The sequence below is a fragment of the Bufo bufo genome, chromosome 3 (assembly GCF_905171765.1).
Source record: "Bufo bufo chromosome 3, aBufBuf1.1, whole genome shotgun sequence".
Taxonomy (NCBI): Eukaryota; Metazoa; Chordata; class Amphibia; order Anura; family Bufonidae; genus Bufo; species Bufo bufo.
In genome coordinates this window covers 18,728,359-18,754,420 of record NC_053391.1, presented here as the reverse complement: position 1 = coordinate 18,754,420, position 26,062 = coordinate 18,728,359, and the positions used below count along the sequence as shown (strand labels likewise).

Here is a 26,062-nt window from a genome sequence, read left to right as displayed (position 1 = left end):
TATTTCCTCAAATGAGAGCATGTTCTATTTTTTTGCAGTGCGGATGGATGACGGACCCATTCAAATTGCGGTCTCCAATGCACGGAACGGCCGCACAGCGGCCAAATGCATGAGGCCTTAGTGTCATTCATCCTCTAGGTGAGATCTGTAAGGAAAAAGGACTTGAATAATGACAGTCTTAGAATCTGTTCTACTGGATATAATAAGGAGTATGTCATATATGTGAATTATAGATGGAGAGTCATGTGGTTATATGTCTGGATGGAATGTATCTCATCAGGATGTAAAATGCTCATTGTTTACACTGATTCTCATATGAAAAGGTCTCGGAGTATCCCAGGAATCTCTTACAGATGCTAAATAGGAATGTGAACAATAGGTCTCTACCCTGCAAATACAATGTGTAAATGAAGGACCATCTCAGGAGGCCAGAAAATGCTAAACTGGTTGATGAGAAGGTGGGGACAGTATTGTTCCATTGTATATGGTAATGAGGGAAGTTAGATCTGATGATGAAAGTTTTCAATAATTAATTATGAAGGTGGGACTGGGCGTCTCCTGGGGGAAGAGGAGGAGCAGATAGCTATAGCCACCGAAGGGGTATAAAAGACCCAAGCATGGCTCAGAAACATGGAATTCTACAAAGGGAATTTACTTGGATCACTGACTTGCTGAGGAGAAGACACTGACTGGAGATCAAGTCCTGAGTGTTTTAGAGAGTCCATGTCTGGTAAGTTTCACTGAACTGACTGTAAGTGAAAGGAATTATAAGATATTGTAATCTGTGCTGTGTATAAGGACAATGTGTCTCTGTCTGTAATGTCTCCTGTGTATGTATCCATGTAGATCTCCATATAACTCCCATCATAACTGGAGACGGATTTTCCACCTTATACAATACACATTTTCTACACTTCTTGTATTTCATTTCTTGCACTGAACCTTATAATCAGACCCAGTAAGAGGGAGGAAATTCTTACAATGGGAATAACTCTTTCCTGGAGGTTCAGTGATGGCAGCAGTGACTGGTGATTGTCCGCACAGTAGTGTGTAAGTGATTGTACACGCAGTGTCCATACATGTGATAGTACATACCTGTAACTGTGCCGGTAAGACAGACAATCCTGATTGCCATCACTGGATCACACCAAATTATAAATAATAGATGGAAAGAGGCTTAGTGTTAGGGATAATCTATAATATATTGTCTGGTTTGTTCACATGTTATCTTTACAGTAGATACTTTTATTTCCAGCACCTCTGAAGGTATCTGTATATAGTTTTATAATGAAGGTCTCTATACAGAAAGCACCCATAACAGTGTATATACTATAGTCCCAAAATCAACAATTGGATATTATATTTAAAAATGACCAGAAAGCAGCCCAAAATGTTGCCTTTTCATTTAAACGAATTATTAAGAACAGGAGCTACTGAAGAACAATCTCCCAATTTGGAATTAAATAAAACTAAGGTAAAAAGTAAATGACAAACTGGGCTTCATGGTGATTATTATTATTATATTCCATCCTGACACTAGACCAATCTGATATAAAATGTATATAAAATGGCGTACATAACCAATTTTAATAAGAAAACAGGTTGTAGTGATTTTCTAGTACAACATTATATTTCAAAGCCTCATTTCTCCACCTATAGTAGTTGTCCCCATTGGGTCCATGTGCCAGTCTCTAGGGGCTGTTGGGATCCATGCACCAATCTGTAACTCCTCATTGTCCAAAATTAATAAAATAAAATTATTGAGAATACTGAAATATTACTTTATTATAAATCCATTACCAGATCCCTCTCATTATTTATAATGGCAGTCTTGTGAGCTGGGTTCCTCTCTTCATCTCTTCATGAGCTCCGTTCCTAGCTAAGATCTCACCATTTGTATGGAGGATGAGGATCACTAACAGGTAGAGCAGCGAGGAGGCTGAGGCAGGTCTGCTTAATCTTTTATATTTTTTTATGAAAGCCTGAGATATGTACTTTCTACACTCGTGTATCAAAATTGTGCTGCGTGCCAAACAGAAAAGTGTACAAGGTCATGGTCCATCGCAGGCCCTCTCCATAAGACAAGGAACCCATAAACCAATCCCAGTCTATTTTGGCCAGAATGCTTCTGCAAGGGTCTGGGACTAGTGGTCATCCCTCAACCAAAGCTGGAGAAGCACCAATATTGCTCTAGCTTTCACCTGACTGTCACGCCGGTTGTTGTCCAAGAGCCAAGAGAGGCCAAGGGATTTTGCAGGGGGTGAGGAACCAGATGCCCTCCCTCCATACCTCAGGGAGGAATACCCATAAGCAAATCTGAAAAGTCCTAGTTAAAAACAAAATGTGGAAAATGAACATAAAAGATAAATAAGCGAATGTGTGCCAGTTACAGCCTGGACATTCCACCAGAATAATAAAAATTCCTCTTCTTATGCCAAGCCATAAAGCTGGCAAAGATAGATGTCATACATTGTTTGATACATTTATCACATCTTTAAATCTAACGCTCTTGTCTAGAAATGCTACTCCAGATTTCTGCCTAAACCCTTTTCAATGACCCATGGGCCATTTTTCCTCTGCTTCATTTGCTAAAAGTTGTTCTTTCACCACCAGGAGAAGAGGAGATAATCCCAACTAAGACTGGGACCCCTCTTACTCTGGGCCCCATAGCAGTCACATGGTCTGCCGCTATGGTAGTTACTCCCCTGCTTTCCATCTATTTTTCAAAACTGATCAAAAAGAGCAAAAAGTTTTTAGGAAAAATTCCAAAGTGCAGGGCTTGATAAATTTCTCCCAAAATCTGCAACCACTGAGGTGCACAATATTGTTGTTTTGCTGGAGTTTGGGTGTTAGACATTTGGGAAGCAGGAGCCTTAGGCCAAGAAATTGTATATGAAGTTTAGAGACAAATGTAAAGCTGTGAACCTAGTACAAGAGAATAATTTCTACAGTATGTAATAACTAATTAATCAATCAAGAAAACTGCCATAAAAAATATAACTTTAGCGATCAATGCAAGGTGGCTGCTGCCAATTATGCTTCTGCATGCATTAAACAGAGATTGCTGACAGATTTCTCTAAATCAATGCGTTTAATTTCTTATTAGCAATTAGTATTTATAACTTTGGTACATTTTTAATCTGTAATTACCTTTATATTTTATGTGTTATATTTAGTGTGTAATTAGGAAAAAGAGAACCTTTTATCTTATAAAAATTGTTTTTCTAGGTGAAGACTGGATGAAGGCTCCCAAGGTCATCTAATTGTAACTTAAAACATAGAAGATAATCAATCAGAGCTTAACCCAACTGGACATAACCTGGGTGAGATGTCTGCAAGTTCTGAATATGGGAGAGATTTGAAAAATGAATGTAATCTTTCTGTGCACAAAGAAATTCAGAAAGATGAACGACCATTTTCATGTTCAGAAAGAGAGAAAATGTTTAATGTGTTAACAAGTTTTGCTCAACATCAGAGAAATTCCACAGGAGAGAAGTCTTATTCATGTTCAGAATGTGAGAAAACTTTTACTGTGAAATCAAGTCTTCTTAAACATCTCTGTGGGAAAGGTTTTAGTCGGAAATCACAACTTGTAGAACATCAGAGAACTCACACAGGAGAGAAGCCATTTTCATGTCACGAATGTGGGAAGTTGTTTAAGCGTAAAAATCAACTAGAACCACATATGAGAAGTCACACAGGAGAGAAGCCATTTTTATGTACGGAATGTGGGAAGTGGTTTAAGAGTCAACAACATCTTAAGATACACCGGAGAACTCATACTGGGGAGAAGCCATATTCATGTTCAGAATGTGAAAAACATTTTACTGACAAAGCTTGTCTTGTTAAACATCTCCGAATTCACACAGGGGAGAAGCCATTTTCATGTTCTGAATGTGGGAAGTGTTTTAGTAGAAAATCAAGTTTTGAGGAACATCAGAGAATTCACACAGGAGAGAAGAGATTTTCATGTCCTGAATGTGGGCAGTGTTTTGGTAGAAAATTAAGTCTTGAGATGCATCAGAGAATTCACACAGGAGAGAAGCCATTTTTATGTCCAGAATGTGGGAAATATTTTAATCAGAAATCAAGTCTTGTGACACATCAGAGAATTCACACAGGAGAGAAGCCATTTTTATGTCCAGAATGTGGGAAATATTTTAATCAGAAATCAAGTCTTGTGAAACATCAGAAAATTCACACAGGAGAGAAGCCATTTTCATGTTCTGAATGTGGGAAGTGTTTTAGTAGAAAATCAATTCTTGAGGTGCATCAGAGAATTCACACAGGAGAGAAGACATTTTTATGTCCAGAATGTGGGAAATATTTTAATGAGAAATCAAGTCTCGAGACACATCAGAGAATTCACACAGGAGAGAAGCCATTTTTATGTCCAGAATGTGGGAAATATTTTAATCAGAAATCAAATCTTGTGAAACATCAGAAAATTCACACAGGAGAGATGCCATTTCCATGTCCTGAATGTAGGAAGTCATTTAAACTTAAACATCATCTTGAGGCCCATCTGAGAACTCACACAGAAGAGAAACCATTTCAATGTTGTGAATGTGAAAAGTGTTTTAATGATAAATCAATTCTTGAGAAACATCTGAGAACTCACACAGGGGAGAAGCCATTTTCATGTACTGAATGTGGAAAGTGTTTTACTGAGAAATCAAGCCTTGTGAGACACCTGAGAAGTCACACAGGAGAAAAGACATTTTAATATACAGAATGTAGGAAACATTTTAGCTATGGATCAAGTCTTGTGAGACATCTTAAAACGTTTATGAGGGAATACAGTTCCCTTAACAGTAATCTCCACAGTACCCCACTTCCTGAACAATGACCTCCAGAGTACCCCGCTGCCTTAACAGTGACCTCCAAAGACCCCTGCCCCTTAACAGGAACCTCCACAGTTCCTGCCTCTTTAACAGTGACCTCCGCAGTGGCTCGCCCCCTTAACCACTTCCAGACCGGGCCATTTACCCCCTTTCTGACCAGGCCTAATTTTGCAAATCTGACGTGTCACTTTATGTGGTAATAACTTTGGAACGCTTTTAGTTATTCAAGCCATTCAGAGATTGTTTTCCCGTGACACATTGTACTTCATGTTAATGGTAAATTTGAGTCGATATGTTTTACCTTTATTTATAAAAAAAAATCCAAAAGTCAACGGAAATTTGAAAAAACTGTTTTCTAAATTAGAATTTCTCTGCTTTTAAGACAGATAGTGATGCCTCATAAAATATTCATTAATTAACATTCCCCATATATCTATTTTATGTGGGCATCATTTTTGTAATGTAATTTATTTTTTTTGGGACGTTAGAAGGTTTTGAATTTTTTAAGCAATTTTTGAAATTTTTATGAATTTCCAAAGTCAGATTTTTAAAGACCAGTTCAGTTCTGAAGTCACTTTGTGGGGCTTACATAGTGGAAACCCCCCATAAATGACCCCATTGTAGAAACATTCACCCCTCAATTTACTCAAAACTGATTTTACAAACTTTGTTAACCCTTTTTTTTTTCTTTCAAATATATACTTTATTACATAATTTCAAAATAGACATACAGTGAATTAATAAAATCAATTAGAAATTGCAGTACAGATAAGCGCTATGCAGGGCCATGGGTAAGCGCTATGCAGGGCCAGGGGGGTAAAGCCGATACCCCAGTAAGGGGCCCGGCCCGTCCCGAGCCATATTTTTTTTTGTGTCAGTGTGTTAACTTTAAAATCAGTGCTCATCTCTTTACTATTTACACTGACTCAGCTCCGGTAACAGCAGGCAGTGCGGGCGGCGCTCACTCACTGATGTCATGCACTTGCTCCTCCCACTAGGCGGTGCAGGCGTGTGACTGCAGTGAGTGAGCGCTGCCGCCCGCACTGCCTGTTACTGGAGAGAGCTGAATGTAAGGTAGTAAAGAGATGAGCGCTGATTTAAAGTTAAAGGTACTGTCTGCAGCCTGCAGGATACCGATTACAGTTTATAAATGTATACTACTGTGAGCGGCGGGGAGGGGGATCTATGGATGACGGCTATGTTATAGGGAGGGGGATCCGTGGATGACACTGTTATAGGGGGGTCTGTGTATGACACTTATGGGGGGATCTGTGGATGACACTGTTATGGTCTGTGCACTGTTATGGGGAGGGGGATCTGTGGATGACACTTATGGGGGGATCTGTGGATGACACTGTTATGGAGGGGGATCTGTGAATGACACATAGCATATCCATAACGGTGCCATCCACAGATCCCCCTCCATAACAGTGCCATCCACAGATCCCCCTCCCCATAACAGTGCCATCCACAGATCCCCCTCCCCATAACAGTGCCATCCACAGATCCCCCTCCATAACAGTGCCATCCACAGATCCCCCTCCATAACAGTGCCATCCACAGATCCCCCTCCATAACAGTGCCATCCACAGATCCCCCTCCATAACAGTGCCATCCACAGATCCCCCTCCATAACAGTGCCATCCACAGATCCCCCTCCATAACAGTGCCATCCACAGATCCCCCTCCATAACAGTGCCATCCACAGATCCCCCATAACAGTGCCATCCACAGATCCCCCATAACAGTGTGTCATCCACAGATTACCCATAAGTGTGTCATCCAGAGATCCCCCATAACACTGTGTCATCCACAGATCCCCCCCATAAGAGTGCCATCCACAGATTCCACCCAATAACAGTGTCATACACAGATCCCCTATAACAGTGTGTCATCTACAGATCCCCCATAACAGTGTGTCATCCACAGATCCCCATAACAGTGTGTCATCCAGCTGTGTAAGGGGCCCCTAAATTTCTGATGGCAGCCCTGGCACTATGTATGGTAGTGCCCCAACCAGACACAGAGTCTGCACTGCCCCATTATCTAGGATCCCCTTACATACATAAATGGGGTAGTGTTATGTATAAGCAGTAAGTTATCCAGATAAAAGTGTATCTCTAAAACCACCTGATGCAGAATCTTATGTACAACCTCTGTTATGGCTGAATCCCAAAATATTATATAGTCTACAGTGCAAAAAAAATTCACATAATAATAAGCATCAAAATATGGTCCAACAGGGGCATAGACATGCTAAATGAAGGTATAACTACCAAACACAGGTGGACGTTTCACCTCGCTTCCTCTTGGGGCATATCCGTTTAAACCATTCCCACACTTTTTACATCCTGAAAACTTTGTTAACCCTTTAGGTGTTCCAGAAGAATTAAAGAAAAATGGAGATGACATTTCTAAATTTCACTTTTTTTGGCAGATTTTCCATTTTAATAATTTTTTTTTTTCTTTAACACATCGAAGGTTAACAGCCAAACAAAACTTTATATTTATTACCCTGATTCTGTAGTTTATATAAACATCCCACATGTGGTCGTAAACTGATGTAAGGGCACACAGCAGAGCGCAGAAAAAAAGCAGCGCCATATGGTTTTTGGAAGGCAGATTTTGCTGGACTGGTTTTTCGATGCCATGTCCAATTTGAAGCCTCCCTGATGCACCCCTACAGTAGAAACTCCCAAAAAGTGGTCCCATTTTGGAAACTAGGGAATAAGGTGCCAGTTTATTGGTACTATTTTGGGGTACAGATGATTTTTAATTGCTCTATATTAAATTTTTTGTCAGGGAAGGTAACCCAAAAATGTTTGGCACTGGTTTTATTTTTTACAACATTCATCTGACAGGGTAGATTATGTGCTATTTTTATATAGCAGGTTGTTACGGATTCAATGATATAAAATATGTCTACTTTCTTGTTTGTTTGTTTCAGTTTTACATAATAAAGCATTTTTGGGGAAAAAAATTACCGTATTTTTCGCCCCATAAGACGCACTTTTCCCCCCCCCCAAAAGTGGGGGGAAAATGCCCCTGCGTCTTATGGGGCGAATGCTTCCATTTTACATCGCAGTCTGCGACGCTGCAGCATCGCAGACTGGGATTTATGAGCTGGGAGAGAGAAGGGCCTGGAGTCCGTAACTAGGGGCGGGGCCCGGTGCAGTCACTGTACTCACCGCAGCAGGCAGAGCGGACGGCACCAGTAACGTCACTCACTGACGTCGAGCGCCTGCTCCGCCCACTTTATGAATGAAGCAGGCGGAGCAGGCGCTCAACATCAGTGAGTGACGTTACTGCTGCCGTCCGCTCTGCCTGCTATGGAAGCATGTTCGTAAGTGCTGTGGGGATACAGGGGGGACATGGGAACATGGGAGAGTGCAGCGTTAGTTAAACTTAACAGGATAAGGATTCATGTTTATAAATAATTCGGCGAGCAGGAGGGGGATCTGTGGATGACATATAGCAGTGCCATCCACAGATCTCCCACCCATAACAATGCTATCCACAGATCTCCCACCCATAGCAGTACCATCCACAGATCCCCCATAACAGTGCCATCCACAGATCCCCCACATGATAGTGCGTCATCCACAGATCCCCCATAATAGTGTCATGCACAGACCACCATTAATTCAAAATCCACCAAAAGCACACCTTTTGGTTAAAAATATTTTTTTCTTATTTTCCTCCTCAAAAACCTAGGTGCGTCTTATAGGCCGGTGTGTCTTATAGGGCGAAAAATACAGTATGTTTTTCTGTCTCCATTTTCTGAACGCCATATTTATTTTTTTTCCGATTGTCTTGTGCAGGGGCTGGTTTTTTGGAGGAAGAGTTGACATTTTCATTGGTACAAATGGTACCAATGAAAATGTCAACTCTTTCCTCCAAAAAACATATGATTTTTTTGATCATTCATTATTACACTTGGTGAAAACAACCAGAAAATTGGTTGTTTTAGCACAGTTTTTATTTATTTATTTTTAAAGCCTTCACCTGAGGGGTTAGGTCATGTGACATTTTTATAGAGCAGATCGTTACGGACGTGGCTATACCTTATATGTATACTTTTTCTTATTTATTTGAGTTTTACACAATAATAGCATTTTTGAAACCAAAAAAATGATGTTTTAGTCTCCATAGTCTGAGAGCCATAGCTTTTTTATTTTTTGACGATTGTCTTAGTTAGGATCTAATTTTTTGCGGGATGAGGTGACGGTTTTATTGGTACCATTTTGTAGGACATACGCTTTTTTGATCACTTTGTAGGGTGACAAAAATAGCTTTTTTTGACACAGTTTTATTTATTGTATTTTATGGTGTTTATTGGACGGGGTGGATCATGTAATATATTTATAGAGACGGCCGTCACGGACGTGGGAATACCTCAAATGAGTAATTAGGAGTAAAATATTTGTGCAGAGCGATGCAAAATAGAGTGAAGTATCCAGGGTTATTCAAAATGGATATATTCAATCTCCACGGTGCTCGCGAGGGAGAGTATTGTAGGTTAATGAGTTTAGAGGTAGGAGCATGGTCGGACCAAGTTATGGTACCGATATCTGATGAAATTATATTTTGTAGTAGTCTTTTATTCACTAATACCATATCTATGCGAGAGTATGAGTTATGAGGGCTTGATAAAAAAGTAGTCTTTATCAGACACATTGAATATACGCCATGGGTCAAAAATCTCCTCTTTGTGCAATAACTCTCCTAATGAGAAGTCTCTGTCCACGGGTGTCTTATTATAGTCGCCACAGAGTATTACAAACCCCTGTCTTATTGGTGTCAGTTTGTTGAAGAAGCGGTGAAGGAAGTAAATCTGTGATTTATTAGGCGCATATATGGATGCTACAGTGTAAAGCTGATTATTGATTAGATAGACAATGATAATGTAGTGGCCTTGGCTGTCTGTAGTAGTAGATATAAGTTTAAAAGAGACTGTATCGTTAAAGGCTAGCATCACCCCTGCTTTTTTCTTTTCAGGGTGGGAGTGAAAAGTATGAGGAAAGAGCTTATTTTGAATGTTGAAACTATCTTTAGGCAATAAATGGGTTTCCTGGACACCTAGAATGTCACAATGTAGGTTAGATACTTCTTTCCAGAAGCATGCTCTTTTGAAAGGGCTGTTCAACATAGAAACATAGAATGTGTCGGCAGATAAGAACCATTTGGCCCATCTAGTCTGCCCAATATACTTAATACTATGAATAGCCCTTGGCCCTATCTTATATGAAGGATGGCCTTCTGCCTATCCCATGCATGCTTAAACTCCTTCACTGTATTTGCAGCTACCACTTCTGCAGGAAGGCTATTCCATGCATCCACTACTCTCTCAGTAAAGTAATACTTCCTGATATTACTTTTAAACCTTTGCCCCTCTAATTTAAAACTATGTCCTCTTGTAGCAGTTTTTCTTCTTTTACAAACCGGATTCCAAAAAAGTTGGGACACTATACAAATCGTGAATAAAAACTGAATGCAATGATGTGGAGGTGCCAACTTCTAATATTTTATTCAGAATAGAACATAAATCACGGAACAAAAGTTTAAACTGAGAAAATGTACCATTTTAAGGGAAAAATATGTTGAATCAGAATTTCATGGTGTCAACAAATCCCCAAAAAGTTGGGACAAGGCCATTTTCACCACTGCGTGGCATCTCCCCTTCTTCTTACAACACTCAACAGACATCTGGGGACCGAGGAGACCAGTTTCTCAAGTTTAGAAATAGGAATGCTCTCCCATTCTTGTCTAATACAGGCCTCTAACTGTTCAATCGTCTTGGGCCTTCTTTGTTGCACCTTCCTCTTTATGATGCGCCAAATGTTCTCTATAGGTGAAAGATCTGGACTGCAGACTGGCCATTTCAGTACCCGGATCCTTCTCCTATGCAGCCATGATGTTGTGATTGATGCAGAATGTGGTCTGACATTATCTTGTTGAAAAATGCAGGGTCTTCCCTGAAAGAGATGACGTCTTGATGGGAGCATATGTTGTTCTAGAACCTGAATATATTTTTCTGCATTGATGGTGCCTTTCCAGACATGCAAGCTGCCCATGCCACACGCACTCATGCAACCCCATACCATCAGAGATGCAGGCTTCTGAACTGAGCGTTGATAACAACTTGGGTTGTCCTTGTCCTCTTTGGTCCGGATGACATGGCGTCCCAGATTTCCAAAAAGAACTTCGAATCGTGACTCGTCTGACCACAGAACAGTCTTCCATTTTGCCATACTCCATTTTAAATGATCCCTGGCCCAGTGAAAATGCCTGAGCTTGTGGATCTTGCTTAGAAATGGCTTCTTCTTTGCACTGTAGAGTTTCAGCTTGCAACGGCGGATGGCACGGTGGATTGTGTTCACTGACAATGGTTTCTGGAAGTATTCCTGAGCCCATTCTGTGATTTCCTTTACAGTAGCATTCCTGTTTGAGGTGCAGTGTCGTTTAAGGGCCCGGAGATCACAGGCATCCAGTATGGTTTTACGGCCTTGACCCTTACGCACAGAGATTGTTCCAGATTCTCTGAATCTTCGGATGATGTTATGTACAGTTGATGATGATAGATGCAAAGTCTTTGCAATTTTTCGCTGGGTAACACCTTTCTGATGATGCTCCACTATCTTTCTGCGCAACATTGTGGGAATCGGTAATCCTCTACCCATCTTGGCTTCTGAGAGACACTGCCACTCTGAGAAGCTCTTTTTATACCCAATCATGTTGCCAATTGACCTAATTAGTGTTAATTGGTCTTCCAGCTCTTCGTTATGCTCAAATTTACTTTTTCCAGCCCCTTTTGCTCCTTGTCCCAACTTTTTGGGGATTTGTTGACACCGTGAAAATTGGAATCAACGTATTTTTCCTTTAAAATGATACATTTACTCGGATTAAACGTTTGATCTGTCATCTACGTTCTATTACAAATAAAATATTGACATTTGCCATCTCCACATCATTGCATTCAGTTTTTATTCACAATTTGTTTAGTGTCCCAAATTTTTGGGAATCCGGTTTGTAAATATTCTCTCCTCTTTTACCTTGTTGATTCCCTTTATGTATTTAGAAGTTTCTATCATATCCCCTCTGTCTTATCTCCCTGCACTTACTGTTATACCTGGAAGCCGCTCTGTTCTCCCGGTATAGCCTCCGGTATCTTCATAGTTAGGCTCCACCCAGGGGAACCTGCCGGGGTCTCATTCTCCCATGCTGTAGCGCTGGCCAATCGCAGCGCTCAGCTCATAGCCTGAGAGAAAAAAAAGCCTCTCAGGCTATGAGCTGAGCGCTGCGATTGGCCAGCGCTACAGCCTGGGAGAATGAGACGCTGGCAGGTTCCCCTGGATGGAGCCTAACTATGAAGATACCGGAGGCTATACCGGGAGAACGGAGCGGCGCCCAGGTATAACAGTAAGTGCAGGGAGATCCTTGGGTGCCGCTCTACATGTCTGTATAGTTAGTTTAGATGTTTTATTCTAGTGAAAGGTCCTCTTTAAGTCTTCTGAAATAATGACCCAGGTGCATTATCTTGCACTTATCAACATTAAATTTTAGTTGCCAGATTTTTGACCACTCCTCTAGTTTTCCTAAATCCTTTTCCCTCCAGGAACATCAACCCTGTTACAAATCTTTGGGTCATCAGCAAAAAGACACACCTTGCCATCGAGGCCTTCTGCAATTTCACTGATAAAGATATTAAACAATATGGGTCCCAGAACAGATCCCTGAGGTACCCCACTAGAAACAAGACCTTGGTCTGAATATACTCCATTGACTACAACCGTCTGTTGTCTGACCCTCAGCCACTGCCTAATCCATTCAACAATATGGGAGTCCAAGCACAAAGACTCTAATTTATTGATAAGCCTTCTATGTGGGACAGTATCGAAAGCCTTACTAAAGTCTAGATAAGCGATGTCTACTGCACCTCCGCCATCTATTATTTTAGTCACCCAATCAAAAAAATCAATAAGATTAGTTTGGCATGATCTCCCTGAAGTAAACCCATGCTGTTTTTCATCTTTCAACCCTTTGTCATTTAGGGATAAGATCTTTAATGCCATATCAGGTACCTAAGAACATGCTCATAAAACCCTGTAGTGCCATATAAAATGTACAGTATATATAGAACAATAGAGTACAAAGAAGTGGGTAATGACATGTCACCTTAAAAAAAAAAAAAGAAAAAACAAGGAGAGTAAAACTTTTAAGAAAGCATACTTTTAAGCATACTTTTAAGGTGACATGTCATTACCCGCTTCTTTGTACTTTATTGTTCTAGTAAATCACCAAACCCAGTCACAATTGCCATGTGTAGGGTGGGAGATCCAGTTCAGCTGAGAAAAAAAAAGAACAAAAATAGCAAAAATGTCCAACAGTCACGGCCAAAACATGACTTATTGGATGTCCCAACAGACAAGTAACAGCTCATATATGGGGGAGTCTCCGAAGTAGATGAGAAAGTCAAGGACTATAACATTTGTTTGTTCCGAGATATATAGATGGGTAAAGATTGGAGGAAAGCAGACCCAATGTAGAATGGTGTAGGCAGGTGAGATACCTTACATGATAGGGGTTATCACTTCATAGATTTCACCATAGTCCATTCTTGGGTCAGCGTGGGTGGCTTCTGTTTCTCTGGATATCTGGCTCCCTCTTGTTTGGGCAGACCCCCCACTCACATTACTAGTTTTACTTGCAGGGGAAATATGTCCTACCAGCTCCTCTTGTGGCTGGAGTAGGGACCACCTTTCCAGGAGGTTTGCAGCTTGAGATGGAGAAAGTTAAATTAAATTAGTGCCATTTCTACTGACAATAAGTTTCACTGGGAAACCCCAGCGATATGGGATTCCATTCTCTCTCAGGAATGTGGTATATTTAGCAAACTCCCTCCTCCCGGCTAGAGTTGTTAAAGAGAGATCAGCATAGAAAGAAACTTGTTTAAAACGCTCAGGAATGTCTTTTTTTCTTCTTGCTTCCTGAGAAGCTTGTTTTTAAAATGGAAGAAGTAAAGGCGAGCTAGTACATCCCTTGGCGCGCTGGCAGGCCAGCACAGATTTGGGTTTAGGGACTCTGTGTGCCCTAAGGATAAGTAAATCCCTCTCTGGGGTGTCCGGCAGGATTGATATAAAGAGATCTATCAGATAATCCTAGAGAGAGTCCCCTTTAATGTCTTCAGGGATATCTTTGAGTCTGATATTATTCCTTCTAGACCTATCCTCAAGGTCTGCTAATTTCCTTTTCCTTTTTTCCACTAGGGAGTTGTGTGCTTCCTTAAATTTCTCCATCTTTTCCTCAAGGTGCGCAGTGCGATCCCCAATAACCATGATGTTTGCCCTTATAGTATTTAACCACTTAAGGACCACAGGTTTATACCCCCCTAGTGACCAGGCCCTTTTTTCCAAATCGGCACTCCACAACTTTAGCGGTTTATTGCTCGGTCATGCAACTTACCACCCAAATGAATTTTACCTCCTTTTCTTCTCACTAATAGAGCTTTCATTTGGTGGTATTTCATTGCTGCTGACATTTTTACTTTTTTTGTTATTAATCGAAATTTAACGATTTTTTTGCAAAAAAATGACATTTTTCACTTTCAGTTGTAGAATTTTGCAAAAAAAACGACATCCATATATAAATTTTTCTCTGAATTTATCGTTCTACATGTCTTTGATAAAAAAAAAAATGTTTGGGTAAAAAAAAAAAAAATGGTTTGGGTAAAAGTTATAGCATTTACAAACTATGGTACAAAAAAGTGAATTTCCGCTTTTTGAAGCAGCTCTGACTTTCTGAGCACCTGTCATGTTTCCTGAGGTTCTACAATGGCCAGACAGTACAAACACCCCACAAATGACCCCATTTCGGAAAGTAGACACCCTAAGGTATTCGCTGTTGGGCATAGTGAGTTCATAGAACTTTTTATATTTTGTCACAAGTTAGCGGAAAATGATGATTTTTTTTTCTTACAAAGTCTCATATTCCACTAACTTGTGACAAAAAATCAAAACTTCCATGAACTCACTATGCCCATCACAAAATACCTTGGGGTGTCTTCTTTCCAAAATGGGGTCACTTGTGGGGTAGTTATACTGCCCTGGCATTTTAGAGGCCCAAATGCGTGCGAAGTAGTTTGAAATCAAAATCTGTAAAAAATGGCCGGTGAAATCCGAAAGGTGCTCTTTGGAATGTGGGCCCCTTTGCCCACCTAGGCTGCAAAAAAGTGTCACACATGTGGTATTGCCGTACTCAGGAGGAGTTGGGCAATGTGTTTTGGGGTGTCATTTTACATATACCCATGCTGGGTGAGAGAAATATCTTGGCAAAAGACAACTTTTCCCATTTTTTTATACAAAGTTGGCATTTGACCAAGATATTTATCTCACCCAGCATGGGTATATGTAAAATGACACCCCAAACCACATTGCCCAACTTCTCCTGAGTACGGCGATACCACATGTGTGACACTTTTTTGCAGCCTAGGTGGGCAAAGGGGCCCACATTCCAAAGAGCACCTTTAGGATTTCACTGGCCATATTTTACAGATTCTGATTTCAAACTACTTACCACACATTAGGGCCCCTAGAATGCCAGGGCAGTATAACTACCCCACAAGTGACCCCATTTTGGAAAGAAGACACCCCAAGGTATTCCGTGAGGGGCATGGCGAGTTCCTAGAATTTTTTATTTTTTGTCACAAGTTAGCGGAAAATGATGATTTCTTTTTTTTTATTTTTTTTATTACAAAGTCTCATATTCCACTAACTTGTGACAAAAAATAAAAACTTCCATGAACTCACTATGCCCATCACGAAATACCTGGGGGTGTCTTCTTTCCAAAATGGGGTCACTTGTGGGGTAGTTATACTGCCCTGGCATTTTAGGGGCCCGAATGCGTGAGAAGTAGTTTGAAATCAAAATCTGTAAAAAAAAATGGCCGGTGAAATCCGAAAGGTGCTCTTTGGAATGTGGGCCCCTTTTCCCACCTAGGCTGCAAAAAAGTGTCACACATCTGGTATTGCCGTACTCAGGAGAAGTTGGGCAATGTGTTTTGGGGTGTCATTTTACATATACCCATGCTGGGTGAGATAAATATCTCGGTCAAATGCCAACTTTGTATAAAAAAATGGGAAAAGTTGTCTTTTGCCAAGATATTTCTTGAAAGAAGACACCACAAGGTATTTTGTGATGGGCATAGTGAGTTCATGGAAGTTTTTATTTTTTGTCACAAGTTAGTGGAATATGAGACTTTGTAAGAAAAAAAAAAAATCATTATTTTCCGCTAACTTGTGACAAAAAAAAAAAAATTCTAGGAACTCGCCATGCCCCTCACGGAATACCTTGGGGTGTTTTCTTTTCAAAATGGGGTCACTTGTGGGGTAGTTATACTGCCCTGGCATTCTAGGGGCCCTAATGTGTGGTAAGTAGGTAAATGACCTGTGAAATCCTAAAGGTGCTTTTTGGAATGTGGGCCCCTTTGCCCACCTAGGCTGCAAAAAAGTGTCACACATGTGGTATCGCCGTATTCAGGAGAAGTTGGGCAATGTGTTTTGGGGTGTCTTTTTACATATACTCATGCTGGGTGAGAGAAATATCTCGGCAAAAGACAACTTTTCCAATTTTTTATACAAAGTTGGCATTTGACCAAGATATTTATCTCACCCAGCATGGGTATATGTAAAATGACACCCCAAAACACATTGCCCAACTTCTCCTGAGTACGGCGATACCAGATGTGTGACACTTTTTTGCAGCCTAGATGCGCAAAGGGGCTCACATTCCTTTTATGAGGGCATTTTTAGACATTTAGATCCAAGTCTTCTTCTCACGCTTTAGGGCCCCTAAAATGCCAGGGCAGTATAAATACCCCACATGTGACCCCATTTTGGAAAGAAGACACCCCAAGGTATTCCGTGAGGGGCATGGCGAGTTCCTAGAATTTTTTATTTTTTGTCACAAGTTAGCGGAAAATGATGATTTTTTTATTTTTTATTACAAAGTCTCATATTCCACTAACTTGTGACAAAAAATAAAAACTTCCATGAACTCACTATGCCCATCACGAAATACCTGGGGGTGTCTTATTTCCAAAATGGGGTCACTTGTGGGGTAGTTATACTGCCCTGGCATTTTAGGGGCCCGAATGCGTGAGAAGTAGTTTGAAATCAAAATCTGTAAAAAAAAATGGCCGGTGAAATCCGAAAGGTGCTCTTTGGAATGTGGGCCCCTTTTCCCACCTAGGCTGCAAAAAAGTGTCACACATCTGGTATTGCCGTACTCAGGAGAAGTTGGGCAATGTGTTTTGAGGTGTCATTTTACATATACTCATGCTGGGTGAGAGAAATATCTTGGTCAAATGCCAACTTTGTATAAAAAATGGGAAAAGTTGTCTTTTGCAGAGATATTTCTCTCACCCAGCATGAGTATATGTAAAAAGACACCCCAAAACACATTGCCCAACTTTGTATAAAAAAATGGGAAATATTTCTTGAAAGAAGACACCCCAAGGTATTTTGTGATGGGCATAGTGAGTTCATGGAAGTTTTTATTTTTTGTCACAAGTTAGTGGAATATGAGACTTTGTAAGAAAAAAAAATCATCATTTTCCGCTAACTTGTGACAAAAAAAAATAAAATTCTAGGAACTCGCCATGCCCCTCACGGAATACCTTGGGGTGTCTTCTTTTCAAAATGGGGTCACTTGTGGGGTAGTTATACTGCCCTGGCATTCTAGGGGCCCTAATGTGTGGTAAGTAGATAAATGACCTGTGAAATCCTAAAGGTGCTTTTTGGAATGTGGGCCCCTTTGCCCACCTAGGCTGCAAAAAAGTGTCACACATGTGGTATTGCCGTATTCAGGAGAAGTTGGGCAATGTGTTTTGGGGTGTCTTTTTACATATACTCATGCTGGGTGAGAGAAATATCTCGGCAAAAGACAACTTTTCCCATTTTTTATACAAAGTTGGCATTTGACCAAGATATTTATCTCACCCAGCATGGGTATATGTAAAATGACAACCCAAAACACATTGCCCAACTTCTCCTGAGTACGGCGATACCACATGTGTGACACTTTTTTGCAGCCTAGATGCGCAAAGGGGCCCACATTCCTTTTATGAGGGCATTTTTAGACATTTAGATCCAAGACTTCTTCTCGCGCTTTAGGGCCCCTAAAATGCCAGGGTAGTATAAATACCCCACATGTGACCCCATTTTGGAAAGAAGACACCCCAAGGTATTCAATGAGGGGCATGGCGAGTTCATAGAATTTTTTTTTTTTTTTGGCACAAGTTAACGTAAATTGATATTATTTTTTTTTTTCTCAAAGTCTCCCTTTCCGCTAACTTGGGACAAAAATTTCAATCTTTCATGGACTCAATATGCCCCTCACGGAATACCTTGGGGTGTCTTCTTTCCAAAATGGGGTCACATGTGGGGTATTTATACTGCCCTGGCATTCTAGGGGCCCTAAAGCATGAGAAGAAGTCTGGAATATAAATGTCTAAAAATTTTTACGCATTTGGATTCCGTGAGGGGTATGGTGACTTCATGTGAGATTTTATTTTTTGACACAAGTTAGTGGAATATGAGACTTTGTAAGAAAAAAAAAAATAATTCCGCTAACTTGGGCCAAAAAAATGTGTGAATGGAGCCTTACAGGGGGGTGATCAATGACAGGGGGGTGATCAGAGAGTCTATATGGGGTGATCACCCCCCTGTCATTGATCACCCCCCTATAAGGCTCCATTCAGATGTCCGTATGTGTTTTGCGGATCCGATCCATGTATCCGTGGATCTGTAAAAAACATACGGACATCTGAATGGAGCCTTACAGGGGGGTGATCAATGACAGGGGGGTGATCAGGGAGTCTATATGGGGTGATCACCCCCCTGTCATTGATCACCCCCCTATAAGGCTCCATTCAGATGTCCGTATGTGTTTTGCGGATCTGATCCATGTATCCGTGGATCCGTAAAAAACATACGGACATCTGAATGGAGCCTTACAGGGGGGTGATCAATGACAGCGGGGTGATCAGGGAGTCTATATGGGGTGATCACCCCCCTGTCATTGATCACCCCCCTGTCATTGATCACCCCCCTATAAGGCTCCATTCAAATGTCCGTATGTGTTTTGCGGATCCGATCCATGTATCCGGGATCCGTAAAAAACATATGGACATCTGAATGGAGCCTTACAGGGGGGTGATCAATGACAGGGGGGTGATCAGGGAGTCTATATGGGGTGATCACCCCCCTGTAAGGCTCCATTCAGACGTCTGTATGTGTTTTGCGGATCCGATCCATGTATCCGTGGATCCGTAAAAAACATACGGACATCTGAATGCAGCCTTACAGGGGGGTGATCAATGACAGGGGGGGTGATCAATGACAGGGGGGTGATCAGGGAGTCTATATGGGGTGATCACCCCTGTCATTGATCACCCCCCTGTAAGGCTCCATTCAGACGTCCGTATGTGTTTTGCGGATCCGATCCTTGTATCGGTGGATCCGTAAAAATCATGTGGACGTCTGAATAGAGCCCTACAAGGGGGTGATCAATGACAGGGGGGTGATCAATGACAGGGGGTGATCAGGGAGTCTATATGGGGTGATCAGTGGTTCATAAGGGGTTAATAAGTGACAGGGGGGTGTAGTGTAGTGGTGTTTGGTGCTACTTTACTGAGCTGCCTGTGTCCTCTGGTGGTCGATCCAAACAAAAGGGACCACCAGAGGACCAGGTAGCAGGTATATTAGACGCTGTTAGGGGTTAAAAAAATCGCATCTCCAGCCTGCCAGCGAACGATCGCCGCTGGCAGGCTGGAGATCCACTCGCTTACCTTCCGACCCTGTGAGCGCGTTACCTTCCGACCCAATCGACCCAATCGGCGTTAGTGTGACCTGGGAGAGCCGCCGCGATGACGCCTTTCGGCGTTAGCGTGGCGGGAAGTGGTTAAGGCTGACTGAATATCTGAGTGCATAGAACTTTTCAGGTCTGCCATTAAATCTTGCATAGCAGACAGGGTGATCCTATCATGTTCAGAGCTTGTATTAGGGCTCATAATAAAGTCAGACTTTGCCCCTGCTGGAGAGCTTTGGGCAGACCCCCCACTCATATTACTAGTTTTACTTGCAGGGGAAATATGTCCTACCAGCTCCTCGTGGACCTGTTGCCTCATGGTGCGCTTGTTGCTGGAGTTCATTGGTGTCTGTGCTGCCTCCTGCATGTGCCGGGGGCCATCTTGGATCCTACTGTGACGAAAGAGGTAAGTTTTGTGGGGAAACAGGGTTTTTCTTTATCCTCATCATCTCCAGTGTCTTCCTGGTGGTGAGTGGGGCACTGCGCCAGCACAGTTTGGGTGCCTCTGGGGCACTTTATAATGCTGTACTTGGCTGTGGCTGCTGGAGCTCAGCTATGCTGCTTCTGCTTAGTTCTGCATCCTTCTCCACCCCAAATGTCTCTATATTTTTGAGTCGCAGTAAATAGTATGATTTCTAGCTGAAATGTATCAGCCTGACACTCCTATAAACAAAAAATGTAAAATCAAAGATGGTTCATTGAGTTATTTATCCTCTAGGTGCGATCTGTATAAGACTTGAATAATGAAAGTCTTATCATCTGTTATAGTGGATATAATAAGTAGTATGTCATATATGTGAATTATAGATGGAGAGTCATGTGGTTGTAGGTCTGGATGGAATGTATCTCATCAGGATGTAAAATGCTCATTGTTTACACTGATTCTCACATGAAAAGGTCTCGGAGTATCCCAGGGATCTCTTACAGATGCTAAATAGGAGTGTGAACAATAGGTTTCTACCCTGCAAATACAATGTGTAAATGAAGGACCATCTCTGGAGGCCAGAAAATGCTAAACTGGTTGATGAGAAGGTGGGGCCAGTATTCTTCCATTACATATGGCAATGAGGGAAGTAAGATATGATGATGTAGGGTTTTGATGATTATGAAGGTGGGACTGGGTGTCTCCTGGGGGAAAACGAGGAGAAGATAGCTATAGCCACCAAAAGGGTAGAAAAGACCCAAGCATGGCTCAGAAAGCTGGAATTCACCAAGGAAATTTGGAAAACTGATTTGCTGAGGAGAAGACACTGACTGGAGATCAAGTCCTGAGTGTGTGGAGGGTCCATGTCTGCTAAGTTTCACTGAACTGACTGTAAGTGGAAGGAATTATAAGATATTGTGATCTGTGCTTTGTATAAGGACAATGTGTCTTTGTCTGTAATGTCTCTTGTGTATGTCTCCATGTAGATCTCCATATAACTCCCATCATAACTGGACACTGATTTTCCACCGTTTACAATACACATTTTCTACACTTCTTCTTGTACCAGCGATATGGGATTCCATTCTCTCTCAGGAATGTGGTATATTTAGCAAACTCCCTCCTCCTGGTTAGAGTTGCTGGAGAGAGATCAGCATAGAAAGAAACTTGTTTAAAACGCTCCGGAATGTATTTTTTTCTTCTTGCTTCCCTGAGAAGCTTGTTTTTAAAATGGAAGAAGTGAAGGCGAATCAGTACATCCCTTGGCGTGCTGGCCGGCACAGATTTGGGATTAGGGACTCTGTGCGCCCTATCGATAAGTAAATCCCTCTCTGGGGAGTCCGGCAGGATTGATATAAAGAGATCTATCAGATAATCCTAGAGAGAGTCTTATTTAATGTCTTCAGGGATATTTCTGAGTCTGATATTATTCCTTCTAGACCTATCCTCAAAGTCTACTAATTGCAGTTTCATGGCAGCAACCTCATCCTGTGTCTCATTATAGAAATCCACTAGGGAGTTGTGTGCTTCCTTACATTCCTCCATCTTTTCCTCAAGGTGCGCAGTGCGATCCCCAATGGCCGTGATGTCTGCCCTTATAGTGTTTAAGGCTGACTGAATATCTGAGTGTATAGAACTTTTTAGGTCTGCCATTAAATCTTGCATAGCAGACAGGGTGATCCTATCATGTCCAGAGCTTGTATTAGGGCTCATGTTAAAGTCAGACTTTGCCCCTGCTAGAGAGCTTTGGGCAGACCCCCCACTCACATAACTAGTTTTATTTGCAGGGGAAATATGTCCTATCAGCTCCTCATGGACCTGCTGCCTCGTGGTGCGCTTGTTGCTGGAGTTCATTGGTGTCTGTGCTGAATCCTGCATGTGCCGGGGGCCATCTTGGATTGGTGCTACTGTGAAGAAAAAAGACAAGTTTTGTGGCTGAACCAGGGTTTTTTTTCATCCTCGTCATCTCCAGTGTCTTTCTGGGGGTGAGTGGGTGGAGAGGGATCTGCTACAGCGCAGTTTGGGTGCCTCTGGGGTGCTTTAGGGTCCATTCACACGTCAGTAGAATGGGTACGCATCCGTTCCACAAATTGCTGAACGGGTGCGGACCCATTTATTCTCTATGGGGCAGTGTGCTGTCCGAATCCGCATTTCCGGAGTGTGACGCCCAATCTTCCGGTCCACGACGCTGGAAAAAAATAGAACATGTCCTATTCTTGTCCGCAATTGCGGACAAGAATAGGCAGTTCTATGCGGTTGACGGCCGGGTGTATTGCGGATCCGCAATACACTACAGATGTGTGAATGGACCCTTATAATGCTGTTCACGGTGTTGACCGGGTCATTTTATTATATGCCCATTTGGGGTTATTTATTTACCATTTAGTACCTCTGTGACCTTGTCAGTCTTGTTTTACATTTTGCCCAGTTTGTGATCCCTTTTCATCCTGTGTGTCCTCCATCCACCATTGTATTGTCTATCGTTGTTTTTTATTGGATTTTCTTCTCTGATATTATAATAAAGTTTATATTTATTGCCAGTTGTGCTAGCCTTTTTCTCCTTTTGGTGTTTCTGCTTAGTTATGCATCCTTCTCCACCCGGAATTTCTCTATATTTTTGATTCGCATTAAATAGTATGATTTCCAGCTGAAAAGTATCAGCCTGACACTCCTATAAACAAAAAATGTAAAACCAAAGAGGGTTCGTTGTTTTAAAGTCATTCATCCTCGCGGACCTATTTCCTTGAATGAGAGCATGTTCTATTTTTTTCCAGTGCGGACGGATGACGGACCCAATCAAATTGCGGTCTCCAATGCATGGAACGGCCGCACAGCGGCCATATGCATGAGGCCTTAGTGTCATTCATCCTCTAGGTGAGATCTGTAAGGAATAAGGACTTGAATAATACAAGTCTTATAATCTGTTCTATTGGATATAATAAGGAGTATGTCATATGTGAATTATAGATGGATAGTCATGTGGTTGTAGGTCTGGATGGAATGTATCTCATCAGGATGTAAAATGCACATTGTTTACACTGATTCTCACATGAAAAGGTCTCGGAGTATCCCAGGGATCTCTTACAGATGCTAAATAGGAGTGTGAACAATAGGTTCCACCCTGCAAATACAATGTGTATAATGAAGGACCATCACAGGGGACCAGAAAATGCTAAACTTGTTGATGAGAAGGTGTGGCCATTGTTCTTCCATTACATATTGTAATAAGGGAAGCCAGATCTGATGATGAAAGGATTCAATGATTATGAAGGTGGGACTGGGCGTCTCCTGGGGGAAGAGGAGGAGCAGATAGATATAGCAACCAAAGGGGTATAAAAGACCCAAGCATGGCTCAGAAACATGGAATTCTACAAAGGGAATTTACTTGGATCACTGACTTGCTGAGGAGAAGACATTGACTGGAGATCTAGTCCTGAGTGTGTGGAGGGTCCATGTCTGGTAAGGAATTATACGATATTGTAATCTGTGCTGTGTATAAGGACAATGTGTCTCTGTAATGTCTCCTGTGTATATCTCCATGTAGATCTCCATATAACTCCCATCATAACTGGACACTGATTTTCCACTGTTTACAATACACATTTTCTACACTTCTTGAATTTCATTTTTTGCACTGAACCTTAGAATCAGACCCAGTAACAGGCACGAAGGTTATGTGCTTCCCTGCCCCGGCCACCAAGCACTGAGGGAAGAGGGGCCCAAGCTGAACTCTTACACTAGGGCCCATGAGCCTTTATCTACGCCCCTGAGTGTATATACTGTAGTCCCAAAATAAACAATTGCACATTATATTTAAAAATGACCAGAAAGCAGCCCAAAATGTTGCCTTTTCATTTAAATGAATTAAGAACAGGAGCTACTGAAGGACAATCTCCCAATTTGGAATGATATAAAACTAAGGTAAAAAGTAAATGACGAAATGGGCTTCATGGTGATTATTATGACTATTATTATTAATAATTGATTTACATTACATCCTGGCACTAGAACAATCTGAAATAAAATGTTATAAAATGGCGTAAATAACCAAATTTAATCAGAAAACAGGTTGTAGTGATTTTCCAGTACAAAATTATATTTCAAAGCCTCATTTCGCCACCTATAGTATTTGTCCTCATTGGGTCCATGTGCCAGTCTCTAGGGGCTGTTGGGATCCATGCACCAATCTGTAACTCCTCATCGTCCAAAATTAATAAAATAAAATTATTGAGAATACTGAAATATTACTTTATTATAAATCCAGATATTTCTCATTATTTATAATGGTAGACTGAGTCGCTGTCCTCTCCGCACTTCTGCTATCTCTTCATGAGCTCCGTTCCTAGCTAAGATCTCACCAGTTGTATGGAGGATGCGGATCACTAACAGGTAGAGCAGAGAGGAGGCTGAGGCAGGTCTGCTTAATCTTTTTTTTTTTTATGAAAGCCCAAGAAACATGCTTTCTACACCCGTGCATCAAAATCGTGCTGCATGCCACACAAAAATGTGCACAAGGACATGATCCATCGCAAGCCATCTCCATAAGAAAAGGGAACCCCCATAAACCAATCCCAGTCTCCCTGGGCCGGAATACTCCTACAAGGGTCTGGGACTAGTGGCCATCACTCAACTAAAGCTGAAGAAGCACCAATCTTGCTCTAGCTTCCACCTAACTGTCACCCCTTGTTACGCCCAGCCATAAAGTTGGCAAAGATAGAGATGAGCACGCTCAAAATGGGAGTAAGTAAAGTATGTGCAAATGTGCCATCACTTAGTGGGCTCCCTACCCCCAGTGAGTTCAAGCACCCCAGGGTCACCCCTCCTGGGGCACGTTTGCACCTCAGGCTTTCAAACATCTAGGCCCAAGATTTCTATCCGGAGGCCTTTGGTTAACTATCATCTGCATAATGGCCAAAGGCATACTCCCTAGGGTCCTCCATGTGATTCTCTGCTTCACCCATCCTAGTGCACCGGATTACAGGGACTGATAAGAACAGATACCACACTTGATCGTAGCCAAAAGGCTGAGAAGTGGAAGACGGTCATATTTGAATTCAGTTTTCCTTGAGTCGGAGTTGGAGTACTTTGCACCAAACATCTCAAATGTCATACATTGTTTGATAAATTTAGCTAATCTTTAAACCTAACGCTCTTGTCTAGAAATTCTACTCCAGATTTCTACACCGCCCTTCTACTGGAGGGGCTTTGGGACTTTTTTGTGCCTTAAAAAGAATTCAGAGTGATAAATCTGAAGTAAAGCTCATTAACATTGCTAACCACTTTGTTCCATCAATTGTTCAAAAGTGACGTGAGAAGTTTAAAAAGGCAAAAAGTCACATTTTCTAACAACTGCAAAAAGAAAAAATTCCAAAGTGCCGGGCTTGATAAATTTCTCCCAAAATCTGCAACCACAATATTGTTGTTCTGCTGTAGTTTGGGTGTTAGACATTTGGGAAGCAGGAGCCTTAGGCCAAGAAGCTGTATATGAAGTTTACAGACAAATGTAAAGTTGTGAACCTAGTACAAGAGAACAATTTCTGCAGTATGTAATAACTAATTAATCAATTAATAAAACTGCCATAAAAAATATTGGATATTGGTGCAGAGTAAACATAACTTTAGCAATCAATGCCAATGCTCCTGCCAATGATGCTTCTGCATGTGTTAAACAGAATTTGCTGACAGATTTCTCTTAATCAATGCATTTAATTTCTTATTAGCAATTAGTATTTAGAACTTTGGTACATTGTTTATCTGTAAGTTACCTTTATATTTTAACTTTTTGTGTGTAATTAGGAAAAAGAGAAACTTTTATCTTATAAAAATGATTTGTTTTTCCAGGTGAAGACTGGATGAAAGGCTCCCAAGGTCATCTAATTGTAACTTAAAACATAGAAAATAATCAATCACAGCTTAGCAATAACCCATC

General features: G+C 41.4%; 1 protein-coding gene across 1 annotated transcript; it reads left to right on the top strand.

The window, feature by feature from the left end:
* The first annotated feature begins 3,328 nt into the window (after positions 1 to 3,328).
* Positions 3,329 to 26,021, top strand: LOC120993542 (oocyte zinc finger protein XlCOF19-like). Its single transcript, XM_040422024.1, has 2 exons — positions 3,329 to 3,812; positions 25,975 to 26,021. The coding sequence occupies exons 1-2, from the start codon at positions 3,329 to 3,331 to the stop codon at positions 26,019 to 26,021; spliced, it is 531 nt and encodes a 176-aa protein (XP_040277958.1).
* The last annotated feature ends 41 nt before the right edge of the window (positions 26,022 to 26,062 follow it).